This window comes from Myxocyprinus asiaticus, chromosome 17 (genome assembly GCF_019703515.2).
Source record: "Myxocyprinus asiaticus isolate MX2 ecotype Aquarium Trade chromosome 17, UBuf_Myxa_2, whole genome shotgun sequence".
In the NCBI taxonomy this organism is placed as follows: Eukaryota; Metazoa; Chordata; class Actinopteri; order Cypriniformes; family Catostomidae; genus Myxocyprinus; species Myxocyprinus asiaticus.
This window is the reverse complement of record NC_059360.1, coordinates 47,135,181-47,158,721: the sequence shown is the minus strand read 5'-3', so window position 1 is coordinate 47,158,721 and position 23,541 is coordinate 47,135,181. Positions and strand designations below refer to the sequence as shown.

General features: G+C 34.0%; 2 protein-coding genes across 5 annotated transcripts in view; both read left to right on the top strand.

Moving 5' to 3' along the window:
- Positions 1-8,968, top strand: part of LOC127455181 (gamma-2-syntrophin-like) — an 88,610-nt gene extending 79,642 nt beyond the window's left edge. For 3 of the 4 annotated variants that reach the window (XM_051722853.1, XM_051722851.1, XM_051722850.1), the window contains 3 exons: positions 3,174-3,266; positions 7,200-7,310; positions 8,076-8,968. In XM_051722853.1, coding sequence (XP_051578813.1) covers positions 3,174-3,266; positions 7,200-7,310; positions 8,076-8,207 — 336 coding nt within the window. In that variant the 3' untranslated portion in view covers positions 8,208-8,968. The remainder of the gene's footprint in view (positions 1-3,173; positions 3,267-7,199; positions 7,311-8,075) is intronic. The other variant, XM_051722852.1, reaches the window with a different exon arrangement.
- Positions 8,969-15,648: 6,680 nt separating this feature from the next.
- Positions 15,649-23,541, top strand: part of LOC127455176 (thyroid peroxidase-like) — a 45,887-nt gene continuing 37,994 nt past the window's right edge. The window contains exons 1-4 of the mRNA XM_051722836.1: positions 15,649-15,745; positions 19,531-19,621; positions 21,890-22,050; positions 22,432-22,555. Of these exons, the coding sequence (XP_051578796.1) occupies positions 15,655-15,745; positions 19,531-19,621; positions 21,890-22,050; positions 22,432-22,555 (467 nt within the window). The 5' untranslated portion in view covers positions 15,649-15,654. The remainder of the gene's footprint in view (positions 15,746-19,530; positions 19,622-21,889; positions 22,051-22,431; positions 22,556-23,541) is intronic.

Genomic DNA, 23,541 nt, shown 5'->3' with positions numbered 1-23,541 from the left:
GTGCCTCCTCGTGTGATTCCTCGGGTGTCACAGAAGAGGTGGGAGGGCATGTGAGGCTGAAACGTCACTCAGAACGACGGCGATTCGCGAGCGAAGCGTCTTGAGACTCATGCCCTCACAGTGAGGGCAGTCTGTCTCCATGAGAGCTGACTCTGCGTGGGCGCGGCCCAGACAGTGAATGCAGCTCTCATGCTGATCTGGATGTTTACCTCGCATAAGAAAACACCTATGGAAAGACATCTTTAAAAAGACGCGAACACGTAACACGTTAGCACACTTCTCATTGCCGTGAAGATCCTGCCCACTGACTTGTGTATGTCGACGGCGAAGTAGTAGAGGGCTTCTAGATGAGAGATGAATCGCTGTCGTGAAAGAAGAAAATTCTGAGGAATGGTGTTTGCGCGCACGCTTTTATAGCGAACAGCTTCACGCCTAAAAGGGCGGGGCTCAAACACCATAGCCAATGTTAGAACTGATGTTATTGTAGTAAGGTTTCAACTAGGTAGTTTAGAAGGACACTGCCATATGTGTACTGAATCGTAAGGGAACATGGTATTACCATTGCATATATCAGAAAACATGGTATTAACATGTTATATGTAAAAAACAACAACAAACAAAACATGATTTTACCATACTATTATGTCCAAAAACATGGTATTACCATTGTATATGTCAGAAAACATAGTGTTATCATGGTATATGTTAGAAAACATGGTATTACCATTGTATATGTCAGAAAACATAGTATTATCATGGTATATGTCAGAAAACATGGTATTACCATTGTATATGTCAGATTTTCTTTTTTTTTTTTTATTATTATTATCATGGTATATGTCAGAAAATATGGTATAACCATGGTATATGTCCAAAAAAAAAACATGATGTTACCATACTATTATGTTCAAAAACATGGTATTACCATTGTATATGTCAGAAAACATAGTATTACTATGATATATGTCAGATATATATATATATATATATATATATATATATATATATATATATATATATATATATATTTGTTTGTTTGTTTTTTTTATTATCATGGTATATGTCAGAAAACATGGTATTACTATGTCAAAAAAGAAAAAAAGAAAAAAAAAAGAAAGAGCAATGAGCAATTTTTTTAGGTCATTTACTTGAACCGCTCAGGCAATGTGTCAGTGGAATGACCTATTTCAGGGGTGGCCAAACTATCAACATAAAATCAAGCAGAGCTATAGAAATATATCTTCATATTTACAATTAAAGCTGTATTTAACGAGTCATATTAAATGACTAAAATTGTTCTGATGTCCATCAGGGGAGATTTTACCCTTATATATATGTCCAAAAACATGGTATTACCATGATATATGTCCAAAATGTTTGGCATTACCATAGTATACACTGATCAGCCACAACATTAAAATCACCTAACTAATATTGTGTACGTCCCCCTCGTGCCACCAAAACAGCGCCAACCCACATCTCAGAATAGCATTCAGAGATGATATTCTTCTCACCACAATTGTACAGAGCGGTTATCTGAGTTATTGTAGACTTTGTCAGTTTGAACCAGTCTGGCCATTCTCTGTTGACCTCTCTCATCAACAAGGCGTTCCATCTGCAGAACTGCCGCTCACTGGATGTTTTTTGTTTTTGTTTTTGGCACCATTCAGAGTAAATTCTAGAGACTGTTGTGAGTGAAAATCCCAGGAGATCAGCAGTTACAGAAATACTCAAACCAGCCCATCTGGCACCAACAATCATCCATGCGATTATCTAATCAGCCAATCGTGTGGCAGCAGTGCAGAGCATAAAATCATGCAGATACAGGTCAGGAGCTTCAGTTAATGTTCACATCAACCATCAGAATAGGGGAAATAAATGTGATCTCAGTGATTTGGACCGTGGCATGATTGTTGGTGCCAGATGGGCTGGTTTGAGTGTTTCTGTAACTGCTGATCTCCTGGGATTTTCACTCACAACAGTCTCTAGAATTTACTCAGAGTAGTGCCAAAAACAAAAAACAATGCCTCGTTGATAAGAGAGGTCAACAGTGAATGGCCAGACTGGTTTGAACTGACAAAGTCTACGGGAACTCAGATAACCACTCTGTACAATTGTGGTGAGTAGAATATAATCTCAGAATGCTATTCTGAGATGTGGGTTGCCGCAGTTTTGGTGGCACGAGGGGGACCTACACAATATTAGAAGGTTGTTTTAATGTTGTGGCTGATTGGTGTATGTCCAAAAAACATGCAATTACCATGATATAGTATGTCCAAAAACACGGTAATACCATAGTATATGTCCAAAAAGTATGATATTGCCATGGTATGTCCAAAAAACATGGTATTTCCATGATACATGTCCAAAAAGCCAGGTATTACCCTGATCTATGTCCAAAAAACATGCAATTACCATGATATATGCCCAAAAACATGGTATTACCATAGTATATGTCCAAAAACCATGGTATTCTCATGGTATATGTCCAAAAAACATGGTATTTCCATGATATGTCCAAAAAGCTTCGTATTACCGTGATATATGTCAAAAAACATGTGAATACCATGATATATGCCCAAAAACATGGTATTACCCTGATCTATGTCCAAAAAACATGCAATTACCATGATATATGCCCAAAAACATGGTATTACCATAGTATATGTCCAAAAATCATGGTATTCTCATGGTATATGTCCAAAAAACATGGTATTTCCATGATATGTCCAAAAAGCTTCGTATTACCATAGCATATGTCCAAAAACATGGTATTAGCATGATATATGTCCAAAAAACATGGTAAGTTAGATAAGGACTAATAATTGTTTTTTTGCACAAACAGGCATCACTCACATTTCCTTCAATAAATATAAAAATGTTGTGTTTATTATATGTGGATTAGACTAGATATGGACAGTCTTTCAAAGTTTCTTTTCTGCTCACAAGGAAAGTGTTGGGCAGCCATTGCCATAGCAACTAAACATCACTTGTCCTGCTCTTTGGAAAGTAAAAGCATTAGTGTACTGCCATAAGGACTGTTGAATCTGTTCAGCTATTTTAATATGTATGAGTTGATTTCATAGTGTTTATAGAAAACAATGTGACTCCACAGCATTCATATTGAATCTTCTTGTATCATGTAAAACATTTGAAATGTTCTTCTTCAACAGTCGAAGAGCTACATGTGCAGCAGTCTGGGGAAGATCCTGTGCTTCACAATCGACTTTGAATCTGGCTTCTCCTGCTCCGAGAGCAATCCAAAGGTGAGAACATGAAACATCATTTGGACTTTCTGTGCTGCTTCTTATTGGCTTTCCAAGCAGCTTGTTGCATACAGTTCTTAGATGTAACCTGTTTGTTTCACTTTCAACACCAAAATAAGACTTCATCGTACTTCAACCGTATTGGACGCATTTCCATAAAAGGGCATAGCAGACTTATTTCTAAAAGTCTACTATACCCTTTTATTTAAATATGTCCAATTACAACACAATCATTTTTTTATTTGTTTTACAGTTTAAATGGTACTGCATAACAGGAGTGACCCTGCTGATGAGCGTTCAGAACTGAATATGATCTGGAAATGTGCAACATTATGAATATGAATAGAGTAACACAGGCAAATTTCTGGGCTGACAAGCTCATTTAATTGTGTACTCTATATTTGTCACGTACTGTCCTTGGTTAAAATAGCATGCAGTGATTTACAGCAATAAAAAAGTGTGTTAAAGTTGATTGGCTGCAATCTCCATAACGCGAGTGTTCATGACGTCTGTGTATTTTATCTCGTACTAATTCAGCTCCTCATAATGAATTCATAGATTTCAACCTGAACTGTTTTCCCAACTGTATTTTCCTTAATCTTTTAAGATAAGAGTTCATTGTCCAACGAAAACATACCGTAGCTTTCAGAACTCAACTGCTCGTTCTGAAGTCCATGGGTTCAGAATTAAATTCTCTTATAATAGTTCTAACATATGAATTAATAGTTCTTATATGCAGATCTTCAGCAAGTTAATTTGGTTTCTTTAGGTCTTATAGACATATAATATGATCTTATTTATGTACCTTATGCTAATCTTGTATTGACGTTCTGGGTCTTCAGATCCTTTTCCGAATGTTTAATTAGCAGTATCAAAACAACAGATGGTGTGGCGTAAACACAAGACAAAAATCATTATTGCTACTTTGTTTTCAAGGATAACGTCGGACTTTAAATCATTAGAGAAATAAGAGCTTGATTTTCATCAGAAATGTTTTAATAAATCAGTTCACACCCTTGAAATGGTTTTAAACAAAGTCAGTCCAGAATCAGTTTTAGAGTTTTTATGCATCTAAAAGTTTTAGTTTTTAGTTTTTTAACCTGTTTTTATATTATATTAATGATATATTTCAGCTTTTATTTCTTTCATCACATTCCCAGTGGGTCAGAAGTTTACATACACTTTGTTAGTATTTGGTAGCATTGCCTTTAAATTGTTTAACTTGGGTCAAATATTTTGGGTATCCTTCCACAAGCTTCTCACAATAAGTTGCTGGAATTTTGGCCCATTCCTCCAGACAGAACTGCTGTAACTGAGTCAGGTTTGTAGGTCTTATTGCTTGCACACACTTTTTGAGTTCTGCCCACACATTTTCTATCAGACTGAAGTCAGGGCTTTGTGATGGCCACTCCAATACCTTGACTTTGTTGTCCTTAAGCCATTTTACCACAACTTTGGAGGTATGCTTGGGGTCATTGTCCATTTGGAAGACCCATTTGCGACAGAGCTTTAACTTCCTGGCTGATGTCTTGAGATGTTGCTTCAATATATCCACATCATTTTCCTTCCTCATGATGCCATCTATTTAGTGAAGTGCATCAGTCCCTCCTGCAGCAAAGCACCCCCACAACATGATGCTGCCACCCCCATGCTTCACGGTTGGGATGGTGTTCTTCGGCTTGCAAACCTTACCCTTTTTCCTCCAAAAATAACGATGGTCATTATAGCCAAACTATAAAATTTTTGTTTCATCAAACCAGAGGACATTTCTCCAAAAAGTAAGATTTTTGTCCCCATGTGCACATGCAAACTGTAGTCTGGATTTTTTATGGCAGTTTTGGAGCAGTGGCTTCTTCCTTGCTGAGCAGCCTTTCAGGTTACGTCGATATAGGACTCGTTTTACTGTGGATATAGATACTCGTCTACCTGTTTCCTCCGGCATCTTCATAAGGTCCTTTGCTGTTGTTCTGGGATTGATTGCACAAAACTCCTTTCATCTCGAGGAGACAGAATGCGTCTCCTTCCTGAGCAGTATGATGGCTGAGTGGTCCCATGGTGTTTATACTTGCGTAATATTGTTTGTACAGATGAACATGGTCCTTCAGGCATTTGGAAATTGCTACCAAGGATGAACCAGACTTGTGGAGGTCCACAATTTTTTTCTGAGGTCTTGGCTGATTTATTTTGATTTTTCCATGATGTCAAGCAAAGAGGCACTGAGTTTGAAGGTAGGCCTTAAAATAAATCCACAGGTACACCTCCAATTCAGTACACCTCCTATCAGAAGCTAATTGGCTACTTGCCTAAAGGCTTGACATCATTTTCTGGAATTTTCCAAGCTGCTTAAAGGCACAGTTAATTTAGTGTATGTAAACTTCTGTCCCACTGGAATTGTGATATAGTCAATTAAAAATGAAACAATCTGTCTGTTAATAATTGTTGGAAAAATTACTCATGTCATGCACAAAGTAGATGTCCTAAACAACTTGCCAAAACTATAGTTTGCTTATTTTAAATCTGTGGAGTGGTTAAAAAAATGAGTTTTAATGACTTCAACCTAAGTGCATGTAAACTTCTGACTTCAACTGTATATATATATATATATATATATATATATATATATATATATATATATATATATATATATATATATATATAAATATATATATACAGGTTGGAGAGTAACGGAATACATGTAACGGGATTACGTATTTAAAATACAAAATATAAGTAACTGTATTCCACTACAGTTACAATTTAAATCATTGGTAATTAGAATACAGTTACATTCAAAAAGTATTTTGATTACTGAAGAGATTACTTTGCATTTTATTGTCATTTGTTTCATTTAATATTTAGTCCTTTCAGATGGAAAACATTTATCCATATAAATGATGCGATCCAAATTGCATTTAAACAGCGGTGAAACACTTTCTTATGATGTGTTACATTCATACGAGCAGACAGAGAAGTAAGTTTGAAGTAAGTTTGGAGCAGAAGAAATAGAAATAAACCTTGTGTAAATTGTCAGCTTTACACTAAGATAAAATACTATTTCTAGCCATTTTACATGCACACGTTACCAGACACGATTATATTTTTTTATCAAGAAAATTCATGTTGGATCATAATTTCTTTTTTTCTAGAAAGACCTTTGATATTAGGGCCAAAATCATATTCTTGATAATATTTTTGGTATTGTTTTTCTGTAAAAATATCTAAAAATCCTTAAAACAAGATCAATTTGATTTATCTTGTTTTAGAAACAACACTGCATGAGATATTTCGGTTTTTCAGAGAATGTATTTTTAACATGTGTATTTTGTCTTACTGTACTGGCAGAGTTTTTATAGTCAAAACAAGTGAAAAAATCTACCAGTGCTGAAGAAGTAATCCAAAGTATTTAGATTACATTACTGACCTTGAGTAATCTAACGGAATACATTACAAATTACATTTTACATCATGTACTCTGTAATCTGTAGTGGAATACATTTCAAAAGTAACCCTCCCAACCCTGTATATATATATATATATATATATATATATATATATATATATATATATATTATAAGTGGTTGAATAATTTTCTTTATGACCAGGTTTTTCTAGGAGGACTGAACCTGTTTTAAGTGTTCTGTCATTGCTTTAATATTCTTACCTGACAAAAATAACAACTCTTACACAAACAAATCAAACCAGAATTTTATTTCTTCTTGTTGCTGTACTTTCAGGTTTCAAGAGCGTTGTGGTTTTAAGTTGTTGTCTTTATTTTTGATGTTTAAAATAATAGTGTAAATATTCTTCTTTTGCTTTGAAATGCATCAAGGGCCTTTATTCTGTATGTATACAGCTCGAGATAAACACTGAACCTGACAGCGTTTGGATGTTTGGCCGATCTGTCTGATATATTCTTCATCTGCTTTTCCACAGAAGATCATTTGGAAATACAAATTCTCCCAGCTCAAGGGTTCCTCTGATGATGGAAAGACGCGAGTGAAACTCTTATTCCAGAATTCAGAAAATAAACAGATTGAAATGAAGGTTTGTGATTATGTGTACTTGTCTATTATAGGATCAAAATTCAAAAGTGAACATTTTTATAATTTTGTGTCAATAATAATTATATGCTAAGAGTATTATGTATATGCAAGTATGCAAACATGAATTATTTTGCAATGCACTGCATGCACACAGTCCCTTTTTACATACTTAACATGCATGCATGTATGCATTAGAATGCAACATGTATTTTTTGTGTCAAAAGCTTTTTATGTCACAGGGGTCGATTTTTATTAAAACTAGACGATTCCTTCTTTTTTGTGTGTTATATGGTCACATTGAAACTGTCTTGTAAGATTGGATCTAATGAGTAGTTTTTATTGTTTTATCCTGATCCCAGACCCAAACTTTCAATCTTTAAATGTTCAAATACACCCTAAAAATATTATTGTAATTATTAGTTTAAGTACTCGTTTACCCAGGAGACATGGTTGAGATTTGATATGTAAGACATGTGATATATAGTATGAAAACAAAGACAAATCTGAGTAAATCATACTTATAAACAGTTGTTTTATTTAATGTGCACCATTTTGCAATAAGTAATTTTATGCAACTTATGCAAAAAATGAGAAAATCGAATTAATTGTATGCACTTACTAGCTGTAATGAAATCAAACACGCGTTCACATACTTACATAGAATGTTTGGAACCTGATTCATTTGACTGTATTTCATGCAACTGAGAAACATGTTGAACAAACTGTTGAACGTTTCTTTTTCCATTCCTGATGATGGTACGGACAGGAGTTGGAGTTTGCAAATCTGACGGCGGTTCTTCACTGCATACACGCATTCATTGCTGCCAAAGTGGCGACGGTGGATCCCGTCTTTGTCAACAATCAGCGCATCACACAGAAGTACATGAGCAACAGCTAGAAACGTCCTTGTTTCACTGTTGATTCAGTATCTATTTTATGCACATGAACATTGATGAATTTATCTAGTTCTCATTATTTTTGTATGAATCTTCTAAACTGAGAAGGATGTTTAAGAAAAAAAACTTTGAAAGTAGATGATATTTTGACATGCATTGAATTATGATTTCTTACCTACTAATATGATCACTTATGTGCTTAAAACGATCTCATAATGATTATGTAGCAGAGCAAATGTTCACACATACAGGTATGGCATTTTGAGTTAATGCATGCACAGCATCAAACAATTTACAAGACAAAACGGGTGAAGACTTTTAACTGTAATATCAACCAAGCTTTGGCAAATATTTGACTTTCAGTGTTCTTTTAACATCTGCACATTTTTATTCAATGACTCGAATAAAGAACTTTAATTTAGCACAAAGTAAAATGGCAAGGCATATACAGTATAATAGTTTGAAGTCACTATTGATCATTTTCTTTATTTGAAGTGCTATCTACAGTATGTTACACAAATTTAATATGTGTAATGGCAAAGTAGTCATCTAATAGAACAGTAATTAGACGGTCTTGTCATCTACTGTCTTTAAAAAATTGAATTTCTGTCCAGTTCGCTAATCTGTTATTCTTTATTAGATATGTTGTTATTCCAGTTCTTTTCCAAATAAAGGAACAGTTCGTTCACTGCTGACAAACGACTGCATGATTCTTGTCTGGATGCAGATTTATGTAAAAAAAAAGTATGTGTACTGTACATTATGAGGGGCCAAAAGGAAATAAATAAATAGTTTTAGATTTTACAAGTATATACTTTATATATGAACAATAATCATTCTTAATTGTGTGGACAGTATTTACACAAGAGGCATAATCTCACAAAATGGTTTTCACGGCCATATAATTTTGACAGTGTTGGCAAAATAAAATTTGCGAATTGTCGTAAGAATTTTTCTTATTTTGTTCCTTTAATTTGAGGGTGAAATATGAGCCTGACATTTGCTTGACAGGGTTTGTGACATTCACCTGTAAAGACGCCTTTGGGTCAATGATGCAACACTCGTATTTTCAAAACCTTGAATATGCAATTCACAAAAAAGCACATACTTGAATACACCTCAATACTATGAACATGTTTAAAGTTTAAACATGAGTTTAAAGTCATTTTGATCATTTCTGGAGGTTAAAGTCAAAAATGTCTAGGTGGTGTAACTGTCCAGAGACAGTAAAAATCAATCAATCAATCAATAAAAAGAAATGTTAGTAGTTTGGTAGGTTTCTTTAAAAATAAATAAATAAATAAATAAAATTTGGTCGTTTGGAAAAAAGAGTGAAACTATTTTGTTTTGAAAGATTACAATTTACAAAAAGGTTTGTCCAATAAATCAAAGTCAGCCATCCTGCATTTTGATATCTGTAAATACATTTGCACTAGTAAAAATTGTCATTCTTGAAATCAAAAGTGATGTCATTACTTGCAGAAATACACATTCTTGATATCAAAAATTTAAACTAGTAAAAAGCATAATTATTAAAATCGGTAACTGCATTTTCACTAGTAAAATTTCACTATGATCTGTTATTCACTCCTGTTCAAAATGCAATTACAGATATTTAGAATTAATGTCTTGCTACTTGAAATTCACATTTTATATCAGCAATGAACTTCTAACTAGTAAATTATCTTTTTGATAGCAATAATTAGATTTTTATAGTGCAAATGTCCATATCTGATGTCAACAATTGAATCATAACTAGTGAAAATGCTCATTTTTGATATCTGTAAATGTATTTCAACATGTTAGATTTGGAATTTCAGATTTTTGGAAATAGATTTCAGATATCTATACATAAAATATATTTTAAAAACATTTAATAAGTTACAATAACATTACATATATCTGAAATTATGCCACTAGTGAAAACCAAATCAAAACCATATAAAAAATTGCAATTTGAATAGGTTATTGGCAAGTTAGAGTATGTCAAAATATCAGGTCATTGCTTTGAAAAACTTTTGTCCACTAAATCAGTTGGGGTAACCAGTCTGCAGGTTGCCATTCTGTTGTCATGTGACAAAAACCCCATAAAACAGAAAAGACCTCTTTAGACCTGCATGACTGTGAAGTAAAAACAACAACAAAAACAAAAATAGATATTTCAAAATTTTCATGAAAATACACTTTATGTTAATGTCAAATGGAGAAGCCCTAAGAAAGCATTTTGATATTCGTGACTGAAAAATTCCTACAGTATATGTTTTTTGTTTTGTTATGTTTGAAAACTTTTGAAACTAATGATTAAGTATTTTAATACATTTTAAAGTCATTATATTTATACCGTACATCTACTGCAATTTATCTAATCAGCCAGTTGTGTGGCAGCAGTGTAATGTATAAAATCATGCATATACAGGTCAGGAGCTTCAGTTAATGTTTACATCAACCATCAGAATGGGGAAAAATGTGATCTCAGTGATTTGGACCATGGCATGATTGTTGGTGCCAGATGGGCTGGTTTGAGTATTTCTGTAACTGCTGATCTCCTGGGATTTTCACGCACAACAGTCTCTAGAATTTACTCCGAATGGTGCCAAAAACAAATATATATATAATAGAGGGGCAGTTCTGTGGATGGAAACACCTTGTTGATGAGAGATGTCAACGGAGAATGGCCAGACTGATTCGAGCTGACAGAAAGTCTGCGGTAACTCAGATAACCGCTCTGTACAATTGTAGTGAGAAGAATAGCATCTCAGAACGCACAACATGTCGAACCTTGAGGCGGATGGGCTACAACAGCAGAAGGCCACGTTGGGTTCCACTTCTGACAGCCAAGAACAGAAAACTGAGGCTGCATCTACCATTTGTGCACCTCAGCAGAAATCCAGATTTGTCAGACCAGGCGATGTTTTTCCAATCGTCTACTGTCCAGTTTTGGTGAGCCTGTGCCCACTGCAGACTCAGTTTCCTGTTCTGAGAGTAGCTGTACCCGGAGGGGTCTTCTGCTGCTGTAGCACATCCACCTCAATGTTCAGTGTGTTGTGTGTTCAGAAATGCTTTTCTGCATAGCACTGATGCAACACGTGTTTATTTGGGTTACTGTCACATTCTTGTCAGCTTAGACCAGTCTGGCCATTCTCCGTTGAACTTTCTCATCAACAAGGCATTTTCACCAACAGAACTGCCGCTCACTGGATGTTTTTTGTTTTTGGCACCATTCAGAGTAAATTCTAGACACTGTTGTGCAGAGATCAGCAGTTACAGAAATACTCAAACCAGCCCATCTGGCACCAACAATCATGCCACGCTCCAAATCACTGAGATCACATTTTTCTCCATTCTGATGGTTGATGTGAACATTAACTGAAGCTCTTGACCCGTATCTGCATGATTTTATGCACTTCACTGCTGCCACACAACTGGCTGATTAGATAATCGCATGGATAAGTAGATGTTCAGGTGCACTATATATATATATAATTTTATTTTTTATTTGTTTATTTTTTTTGGGGAAGGGGGGGGATGCAAAAATATTCTGAAACCAACATGAACACAAACATTACATTTCTATGAATTTGCCACATGTTTTAAACTGCATTTTTAATATAAATATTACCCGTATCTGTCAATGACCCCTTAATAATCAGTTGTTGTTCACATTTGGAATTAACATAATTCCAAACAAAATACAGCATTCAGCAAAATGGCATGAAAACCCTCTATTGTAAATCAGCCAAGCTTCTTTAAAGATGAAGTATGTCATTTCTGCACCACCAAATGGAATTGCAAAAATAAACATTGTTTTTCAAAACAGCTTTCTGAATACACCCCCCATCTGCTGTAGGTAAATGAAAAAGAAGGTAGTCCCACCCTAAACTCACGCCATTGGTTGAGTTAATGTTGTTGTCTCTCTTGAGACGGGTCACTCAAAACCAACTTTTCATAGCGCCAGAGAGACACAGTTTTTACATTTTTCGAGAAATTAACTAGCTTACAATATGGCTAGCTCTTCATATTAAGCTGGGATAGAAGAAAATATTTCAACACTGAAACAGTTTCATTCTTCAGCTTTATATCCTCTCCTTTTTTATGTAATTTACACTTCGTCACGTACATGTGAAGCGCTCGCCTGAGTGAATTATGAAGTAGCGACTCTCAACATCACTTTCAAAGAACTCTAAAGTCTTCTGGGCTGTAGAGACACCAGGGACATGAGTCACTACTGAATTAAACTCTCACAGGCAAAAGAAGTCAGATTTAGAGGGATAAATGAGAGAAGATCTTACAGCTTCAAAAGTGATTGATTCATCCACCAGCACTGTAATGTGGGATTCTTTACAAACACGTCATTGCTCAATTACTCTCCCATTTTTAGGGCACTTGAATCGCTCTGGAGTGCTTCAGGAACCCGAGCTTTACGTCAGAAGAGCTGCTGTTCTGTTCTGCTCAAGTATCATTGACTCTAGTCGCTGACAATGTCACATACAGTTGCTTCTGTTGAGAGGTTGTGGTCCGACTCTGTTGAGTGCATTAAACAAGATGAAGGTGTTTTCTATCACGAGCCCTTTTGACATTTAATCACATGCAGGACATAAATGATAGATAATCATTTTTACTAGTTAAAATACTAATTAAAACGTTCATTCTTGATATAAACAATGATGTCATCACCTGAGAAATACACATTCTTTATCAAAAATGTAATTCCAACTAGTAAAACCTTCTTAGCAGAATTTCACAATGATCACAGTGTCATCTATTCAAAACGCAATTACAGATATCTAAGATTCATTTCTTACTAGTTGAAATTCCAATTTCACATATCAGCAATGCACTCCTTAATTAAACTTTTTGATATCAAAAATTAAAATACAACTAGTAAAAAATGCTAACTTTTGATCTCTGTAAATGCATTTCAACATGTTAGATTTGGTATTTCAGATATTTGGAAATGGATTTTGGATATTAATAAATTGATATATTTTTACGAGTTACAAGCACATTACAGATATCAGAAATGAACATTGCCCAGAGGCGGACTGGCCATCGGGAGAACCGGGACTATTCCCGGTGGGCCGGCAGTGAAACGGTGCAGCGATATGCCGAAGGGGGCCGCAATATGATGAAGGGGGGTGTGATAAGCTGAAGAGGGCCACAAAACGGTGCAGCGATATGCTGAAGGGGGCCGCAATATGCAGAAGAGAACAGCGAAACACATTGCAGCCACTACAAATGACTAATTATTGCGCTAAGATTACTTTTAAATTACTTTCTAAAACAGTTTTATGCTCAACAAATTCAAAATAATGTTGATAGTTACACACAAGTCATACACTCAGCACCTCACATTTCTCCTTCACAATGACTCATTACAGCACCATAATTCATGTATTCTACATAAATAATATATTAGAAATAAGCATGTACTTCAGTAACTGTATTTTGATTACAATAATTTAAAATGCAATGCATTACGCTACTTTTTTGGCTAAAAGTAATTATATTACATCAACAAATTACTTTGTTATTGGATTGCACCCAACACTGGTAGGAAGTACATAGCTAATATGTACTAGTAAGAAATTCATTTTTGATATCTGTAATTGTGTTTTGAATAGGAGTGGATGACAGAACACTGTGAAATTCCACAAATGAAAATGCAGTTAAAGATATCAAGAATTACACTTTTAACTAGTTGAGATTACATTTTGATCATGAATGTGGATTTCTGCAAGTGATGATGTCATTTTTAATTTCAAGAATTAACGTTTTTACGAGTGCAAATGTAATGACTGATACCAAAAATGTGTTTTGACTAGTAGTAATATCAAGAATTTGCATTTTAACTAGTGAAAATAGAATTGTTGATATCTAAAATGCATATCCTACGCATGATTAAAAGGCATGATTCAGCTTGCCATTGGAAATAGCCATTCTTGAAATCAAAAATGGAATTTCAACTAGTAAAAAACATAATTATTAAAATCGGTAACTGCATTTTCACTAGTAGAATTTCACAATGATCTGTCAATCACTCCTGTTCAATATGCAATTACAGAAATGTATAGTTCATTTCTTACTAGTTGAAATTACAATTGTATATCAGCAATGAACTTCTTGCTAGTGAAAATGCAAAAATGCATGTTGTATTTCAACATGTTAGATTCAGATATCAATAATTGGAGAGTAATTAAATATACCTTAAAAGCGTTTCTTATTAGTTACAATAACATGAATGATATCTGAAATTAAAAATGTCACTGATCAAAACCATATCAAAAATTACCATTTTAATAATTTACAGATAAGTTACAGTATGTCAAGTGCAGTGTTGTAGCAAATATATATATATAGAGTTATTTTTATGAATACACAAATGTTTGTCAAGAAATAGGCAAGAGTGTAATTTTAAGGAATTCTGTAACTACAGTATTTACTTCTTCATGTCACTCCAAACCTGAATGACTTACTTTATTCTGTGGAAAACACAATGTTTAGAATGATAACAGCTCTTCTCCATACACTGAAAACATATAACATAAACATGTAATATTACATGAGGGGTGAGTAAAAAATTACAGAATTCTCATTCTCAAATTTCCTTTAAGGCTATTGAATGTCATATAAATATAATTAAAAAGCAAGCTACAAAATTGTATGTCAGATAATCGTGACTTCCAGCGCCTGACAGATGCTCGATGTGAACTTGTGTTGGTTTAGAGTGGCTCCTCAAACTTCACGCATCATGTATTTGGAAAACAGCGAGAGCTTTAAAAATCAAGTGTTTTGGGGGTGGAATCAACAAGGTTTGACTGTTCACAGTCAGTGAGCAAAACCCTGTTTAGAAGAGAACACAGGGGAGTAAATACAACCGACTGGAAAAACACAGACAACCACACAACAGAACAACGGTAAGAGAGGTATGGAAATCTCTCTCTCTCTCTCTCTCTCTCTCTATATATATATATATTACATATGCGTACATACGAATGTGTGTTTACAAAAAAGTGATTAGTGATTAATTTTAATTAGTTATTTCATTTGCAGGATAAATAAATAATTTAAATCTAAACATCTGTTTCATAGCTCCATACAGTAAATCATAACATATGTTTTATAGCTAGTATTATAATAATAATTTGGACACTTAAGCTACAATTTACAATATATGAATTGTATCACATTAAACAGTATAACAACATATTAAGGCATTTAAATTTGCCTAAATTGTTCAAATCCTTTTTTTGGCCCTGTGTGTACGTTACAGTGATGCATTGCCATTGATATACTAGTTAATCCATTTTTGCGTAATCTTTTATTTCATGTGAAATGACTGTGTATGTAGCAGGTATGATGTACATATAGAATACATGCTGTAGGTATTTTAAGTGTTGAATCACTCGTTTTCACTAATATTCTTCCTTCATATTTCAGCTCAGAGAGGACATGTGTGGCATAATGTTGCGTTTAACCTCTGCCATGATGTGCTGCAGTCTGATTTTGTATTTGTGTACAGATTCATCAAAGACATCTCAGCGTACGTGACATTCTTTATCCTTTAATATCCTGCATTTTAGCTTATATGTGATACTGAGAAATCTATAAATGGATACCATGATGGCAGATATAAGCTGTTCTGTAACACACACCCATCACAATATCAGTGATTTGTAATTAATTTCCATTTTTTAACAACAAGTAGCTACCAACCAAGCGAAGACTTTCGAGTGAGTTCAGTGGCAATTAACGAAACAATGCGGATTCTTATTCTTGCAACGGAGGCGGCAGCTGGTGGCAGATCCATTACAGATTGTTTTGTAGTTACTGACATTTAGTTTTTACAATTTTATACCAGACTTATTTTCCAACTGCATCTGGTGCCAGTTTTCAGCAATGATATCTCCTGGTTGCCCTTTGGATATTTCTCAAAAAGTTACAGGTTTTGCAACGAAATTGAAAAAAGTTGAGAGGATGGCAGCATTGACTAGCAGCTGCCTTTGTTAACAGTCCGGTTTGGGTTTTAATTGAATTGAGAATTCAGTGCCGATGCTGAAGGAAGATGCAGGTTTTGTGCTGAAATAATCGGCGAAAGTTCCGCAACTGTTTAGTGAATTTGCCCATAATAAGGGGCTTCCACTCGGATCAGCATTGCAATATTGCCAAATACATTGCTCTATGGTGTGAAGTGTCAGCGTTGCCCCTGTGCCGCATTGTGCTACCGTTGAGCATTGTAAATTCAAACTAATAAATTAAACTTGGACCCTGTTGGCGCTGACCTTTCAAAGCATCAGCCAATGCTTACCGCACCATTCCATTAATGTATCATTACTTTGGCGATGCCAGTGCTAAAATCAAAACAAGACGTTCTCTGCAGCGCTTTTCATGTGGAGTTCAAAGCAGCACTTGCCACTGGCATTGAACGGTGTGTTGACACCCCGATGCGAGTCATGTGGAAGCCTTTTAGACATGTTTTATGACGTCAGAATGCCTCGATAGACTAAAAAAAAAATAGTTCTTTGGCTGAACTTAATTCAGTCATGGACAGTGGTTCCACGTGTTTGAAATAAGTTTTATTAACTTAAATTTACTAAGTAATCTCAACACAAACACTTTGAGTAGAAAGAACCTAGTTGAATTGTGTAAACCCAACAAAATTGTGATGTGTCAATGTTACTCAAATACATCTCTTATTACATTCTGTACTAACTACTGAAAGTAAATGCAAACATGCGAAACACTTGCTGGTTGGAAGCACTACAGTGTAGTTTAGTAACTATTGCTATGGTTAGCACAGCACAGCAATCATCTTCATGTGCGACATCTACCTGTTTTCATCGTTAGCTCAAGCTCCACTCTTCACCATAATGGAAACCCCCAACACTCCAACATAACACAACATTAAACACTAACATGTACCCCCCTTTATATTCATCTTGCACAAAAGCACATAAAATAACCCTTAATTTTAATATTTACTCTCCCTCACTGTAAAATCGAATTAGCTGACCTTACTTAAATTTCGGGGCTAGAAAAAATGTTTTTTATAAGTTAGCGTACTTATTTGGCTCAAGTAAACTGAACATTTTTTTTAAGTAACTTTAACTAGTTACAAGTAAACTTAACTCATCTGTGATTAAAGTATCATTGTTTTTATTTATTTAATTAGTGTTATAGCACGTCTAATACAGTATAAGAGAAATTATGTCTGAAATCTTGGTTAGCCATATGGCACATTAGATTCTACTCAGTACTTCTTAGTGCACATAAATCTGCACTTCTGTAAAGTACAATTAAGTAGAGAAGAATGGCTTAAATTTAACAGGCTCCAAGTTCACCAGAGATAACAATAATCACCATAATGGTGACTTCACACAAATCACAACTTTAAACCAGCTAAAGCAAAACAACATTTTAAGAATGTATATATTTGAGTTTGATTCCAAAATGTGACATTTCATGTACTGTTTAATTAGGAGGACCACTTAAATGTTTTTATTAATGACAACTTTAGGATTTCGACAGTAACAGCAACTCAGTTAAAACTAGTAAGAATAGTAAAAACTTAAGCTTAAGTTGAGTAAACTATTATTTATTTTTTTTTACAATTTATTAGTGTTTACAGTGTATCGAGTCTCATGCAAAACATGCTTGGAAATGGAAATCCCCTGGCCAGTTTCATCAATGCATTAATACCACAAAAAGTATTCATGTACTCCCAACTCAAATGGATTAAGTAAACTTCTATTTTAAAAATGTAAATCGATAGAACGCAATGAAATCAAGTTGTGACAAAATGTTCTAGAACTGTTTTGCTTTAGTTCATTTTAATGAAGTAATATGTACAAGCAGCAAAAAAAAAAATAAATAAAAAAAATATATATATATATATATATATATATATATATATATATATATATATATATATATATACAGTATATATATAATTTTCACATTTTAGAATAATAGTAAAGTCATTCAAAACTATGGAATAACATAAATGGAACTATGGGATTTATGTTGTGACTAAACAAAATCCAAAATAAATCAAAACTGTGTTATATTTTAGCATCTTCAAAGCAGTCACCCTTTGTCTAGAATTTGCAGACATGTACTCTTGATATTTTCTCAGCCAGCTTCTTGAGGTATCACCCTGGGATGCTTTTTAAACAGTACTGAAGGAGTTCTCATCTATGTTGGGCGCTTATTGGCTGCTTTTCTTTATTATTTGGTCCAAGTTATCAATTTCAAAAACTTTTATTTTTTTAAATTACATTTTTGTTTTGTAATTAAATAAATTAATATGTTGGCACAATTATATTTTTGTCTACAAAACAAATTTCAAACATTTTAAGCATACGCCTTCAGATCAAAAGATTTTTAAGATCATGAGAAACATTTCAGTCAAGTGTAAGTAGTGTGGATATATATATATAAATTTGAGTGTAAGAATTCTCATTTGGGAATGTCATAATTCCTACACTGATCACACATATCATCCTTTGGGCCTGCGGCCCAGAAAGTGCTTTGGTCTTGTTTATGCTGTCAGCCCCTCAGGAAGACCACTCTGATTTTGATGCTGTTGTGCGGGTGGCATAATCAGAGGTGAAATAGGGATGTTTCCTGCCAACACTGAGTTCATTTTAAGTAGGCGCGAATGCCAAAGCATCAAATTATGCGGCGTATTCATAAGCCAACCCTAGGGACAATCCATTAATCAAAAACTAGGGTAAATCTGAATATTTTACATATCATATCATAAGTTACTAAAGGACTTGGGCAGTTTAATTACATTTTGAACAGTGGCACGACCTTTGTTTTGTTTTTTTCTTCTTCCTTTTTTAATTGTGTTTGCTGAGGTAGGCATTACTGTAATTTTTGCTCAAACTTTGGGTTAATGAGCAAAGTATCAATTTTAAAAGCATAACTCATCCTGTTTGTGCTACGGACATGAATTATACCACAAATCATGTTGCTTGTTGAGGAAAGGTGTGATATTACTTTTCTACGTTATTTTTGCCAGGTGGATGATAAAACAGGCAAATAAATAAATAAATAAATAAATAATAAAAGAATCATGTTTTCTTTCATTGAAGGAGGTAACAAAACCATATAAAGACCAGAATATCATAAGAAAGACTTTGGAGTGGACTTCTTTCATTCTGTAGTTTGCAACAATATTGTGGGAATATTCTTGTTGTGTAAATATATAACGTATTATCTCGGCTGTTTACTGGCATTTTATAGCAGCTTCAAACATGACTTATCTAATCAGAATTTGTTGAAACTAAGTTTGTTAATCATCTTTACATTTAATTTTCTCAGGAAAACTATTCGTGCCTGACAGCTTGATTATATCTTCATTCCAAGAGAGTCTTGAACTGGTCAACAATGCACTTAATTACACTCTACAGAGGTAAGTAATCTATAGGGTACAACAGGGCTAAAGCTCCAACAGCGGGAAAAAGGCACCTTTGATTTAAAAAATAAAAACTACCACAGCACTTTTCTAAATCCCTGTTTGTCACCATAACGTGCTCGTGTGCAATGTCAAAAGGTTGACTTTAGGGTAATTGGATCTAACCATTAATAACGTTTAAAATGTTGAAAATGTATGTTGCTAATGAGAATCCCTGAAATTATCACAATTATTTTGAGATAAAATTCTTAACTGTCAGTTTTGGCTCGGGTGGGCCCATGAGGAAAAAATAATTGTCAATATATTAATAACAAAGTTTACTCACAGAAAGAAATATAGTGAGTAATAGCTAAGCATGTCTTTAACATATATGTTTCATCTGAACAGGTGTTGCTTTTATGCTGCATTTTTGCTTATAACTTGACGAAAAATGAACAGAAAATAAAATATCACATAGTATTACTTAGAGGCGCTGATTATCTTTCAAAGGAGCCCACACACAAGGTAATTGAATGCACTGATCATTAGATAATCCACACAAAGCACAATATTAAAAATGGCCACCAGTAGATGGTGCCAAATACATGACACAGACTCAATGATGACTCAAATGGCACAGAATGAAACTCATTCTGTGAAATCTCATTATTAAAATCATGTCTGCATGCTATGCAAACCTTTTGTTGTGTTTGTATGTATAATTAGTTCTTATGTACAAATATTATCTTTTATTTGTTTGGAGAGGCTTTTGGACACATGGAGATGTTTTTAGACACTATTATTTTTGTAATGTTATAACTTCTGATTACTTTGTCGTATCAACATATTTTTTTTTCTCAGATACAGTTGACATTCTAGATCCCAGAGATATATATAATGTGAAATCTGAAAAATAGTATTTTTAAAATAGAAATAGTATAAAAATAGTAAAACATTTTTGGCTCAAGTTTTTTTGTTAATTTCAGCCATTTCTTAGGTCAAGAGTCTCATAACGTATCATAATCTATATAATTATAAAATGTGCAAAGTTTTGTTTACAATGATACCAAACACTTGACGCTCCTTATTTTCTTTTTTTTTTTTTTTTTTTTTGGGGGGGGGGGGGTATACCACTGAAACGGGAAATCTTTAAAAACACCCTCAGTACTTTAAGGGTTAAGTCAGATGTTATTCAAGAACTGTCCAATGAGTGAAATAATAGTATTTGGGGTACAAAATAAATAAATTAATTAATTAATTAACCCTTATGCACTGTTCAAACTAAATTACAATAAACATGTAATTCTTTTAATTTTTATGAAAGAAATGTAACAACATTAAATTAAATAATGTAAAAGTGCATTTTGGGTGTTTATATATATATATATGTGTGTGTGTGTGTATACAAGATGTGTGTGTGTTCAGCATTGTAGATGAGTTATGGTCTCACCGATTCATTTCGGCGTGTGTGTGTTCTGCATTGCGGCTGATTCTTTTTTTTTTTTTTTTTTATTGTTCTGTTTTATAGTCTGACCAGTTAAGTTGTGTGTGTGTGTGTTTGTGTTTTGCACTCTTGTTGTTTGGTAGTCTCACCCCTTCATGTCTGTGTGTGTGTTTATTTATTTATTTATTTTTTTCTGCACTGTGGCTGTTTTTTTAGATTTTATATAATAAATAATAAATTAAAAAAATCTGTGATTTTTAGTGTTTCCCATTAATTTCCTATGGTGGTCACTTTTGACTGGGAACAGTACAAATGTAATTTTTTTTTTGTTTTTTGTTTTTTTTGCTACCACTTAGACTGATCTAATCAACTCCAGTTTCTTAGTGTGTGTTCATATATCAAATGGACGAAAAGTCACCAAGTCTTCTACACGTCAGATAAAGGAAACCAGTTTTATTGAAGAAACAAAATTGATTTCGGTCAAAAATGACCGAAAAGTGCATGAGGGTTAAAAAAGCCCCCTGTTTCAGGGGCTAAAGCCCCAATAAGCACCCTGTTCTGAAGTCGTTATTTGTAATAAATAACTCCTTTAGAAAAAAACATCTTTCTATCTTATATCTTATATATAAATGCCTATATATCTACACTTTTTCAGTAAAACCCCTAAGTGTGGGGTAAAAGGTCTCCTCGTCACCTTTTTAAATTACATTTGAATCAAAACAACTTTCCGTTATTATTTTTTTCATGCAAAATATTTTGCCCCATTGCACCCTAACCGTTTCTATCAGGTGCTCTACAGTATATAGAGAGATGATGTTTCCTTCTCTTTCTCTGAATATCAGGATGCATTCTCAGCTGTCCCCTATGCAGATGTACATGCTCTCTAGACAAGCTGCATCTGAAACCCAAGAAATCTCGAAAGCAGCAGAAATCTTTCAAATGACTTTATGGCTTTTAAAGGATGAGGCAAACATGAGGCATAAAAGATCACTTCCTGAGTCAGGTGAGGCCCTTATGTACAGTGACCCCAAACATATTGATTGTGAATGTTATTATATTGAAAATTTTAAAGCAAGTGTAATGTATTTTAAAGAAAGATAGCACAATCACAATCAGAAAAGTTACTTTAATTCTGGGAAAAGCTCCTGCAGCATTTGAGCACAGACGACACATGCTTTAATATTTTAACATGTAATGCATTGACATTTAGACAATTTTCAGTGTGACTTGCGTCCAAATACTTATGGGGCAACTGTAAAGAAAGTTTACTGCTTTATTTTGTGCACAATGTAAAGGACAAACAGTCTAGTGTATAACTGTGGAATCATTCAGAAATGTTTCTCCTGAATGTCGAAGTTCGTAAACAAATTAATTCATTTTTAAGAGCTGCTATACATGGATGCAGCAGAGCGGATAGCAAACCTGTCTGGATGTCCTCAGACATTTCAGCTCACCACCTGTGCCATGGGAGGAAAATACCGCAGTATTTCTGGAGTCTGCAATAACAGGTATATCTCCCATCTTAATAATTTATCCATAATGCAGTGCTCTGTAGAGCGAGAGGCACAAATCTCTGTTTGAAAGCACAGTAATCTGGCCACCTAAAATTAACTGCTCCATGGCCTTTAAAGGAGAAAATAAGGCAGACATGATAAGATGACCTGCGACAGGATGGGTCAAGGCTTCAACCAGATAGAGAAACAGTATCAGAATAATGTCTTACTTGAACGCCACACAGAGAAACCATAAATATTCATGCTTGTGCATTCAGATCATAGCAGACAGCATCAGACCTTTTGGTTTTTATTTCATCCACCAGTTAAACTGTGTTAGTAATGTGATAGAACAGTCTTATATTCCCTGCGATCTCAAAAACAACATTTTTAAAAAGAAAAAAAATGTATAGCATTCATTTTTACATTTTCAGAAGAAAATATCATGTCTCAGCGCAGTTTTTATGAATCAGAATATATACTTTAATTATATACTCATTAGTTCTGATTAGATATATATTTTTAAATGTAAATAGGGAGTTTATATGGAACTTCAAGCAGTGTCTTACATGGTGACGTTATATTTAATTTCAAACTTTTTCAAACAACATTTTTCTAAATCTTTGCATTATTGTTAGTTGTCCTTCACTATATCTATTGCTCAAACTACACATAACAATGTGGCAGCAACTTCTGTACAAGCAAATGCCACTCACTTAAGAAAATGTAAAAATCTAATTATACAGATACTTGTAGTTTTAATGACCTCCTATAAATTCAGAGATTACACGGATATCATTTGTCACACCGCAGGCCCATTTAAAATGAGTGTTTCAAAATAGGGAAAGAAATGGGCAGTTACAGCACCTAAAAATATACACTTGCTCTACATTTAAAATATAAAAAAGATAATGTCCTTGTTATTTGTCAAATGCTGAAATGAAACAGGCTAATGTTTTAATACATTGAAGGGTCCCACTTTACAGTGGCAAGAAAAAGTA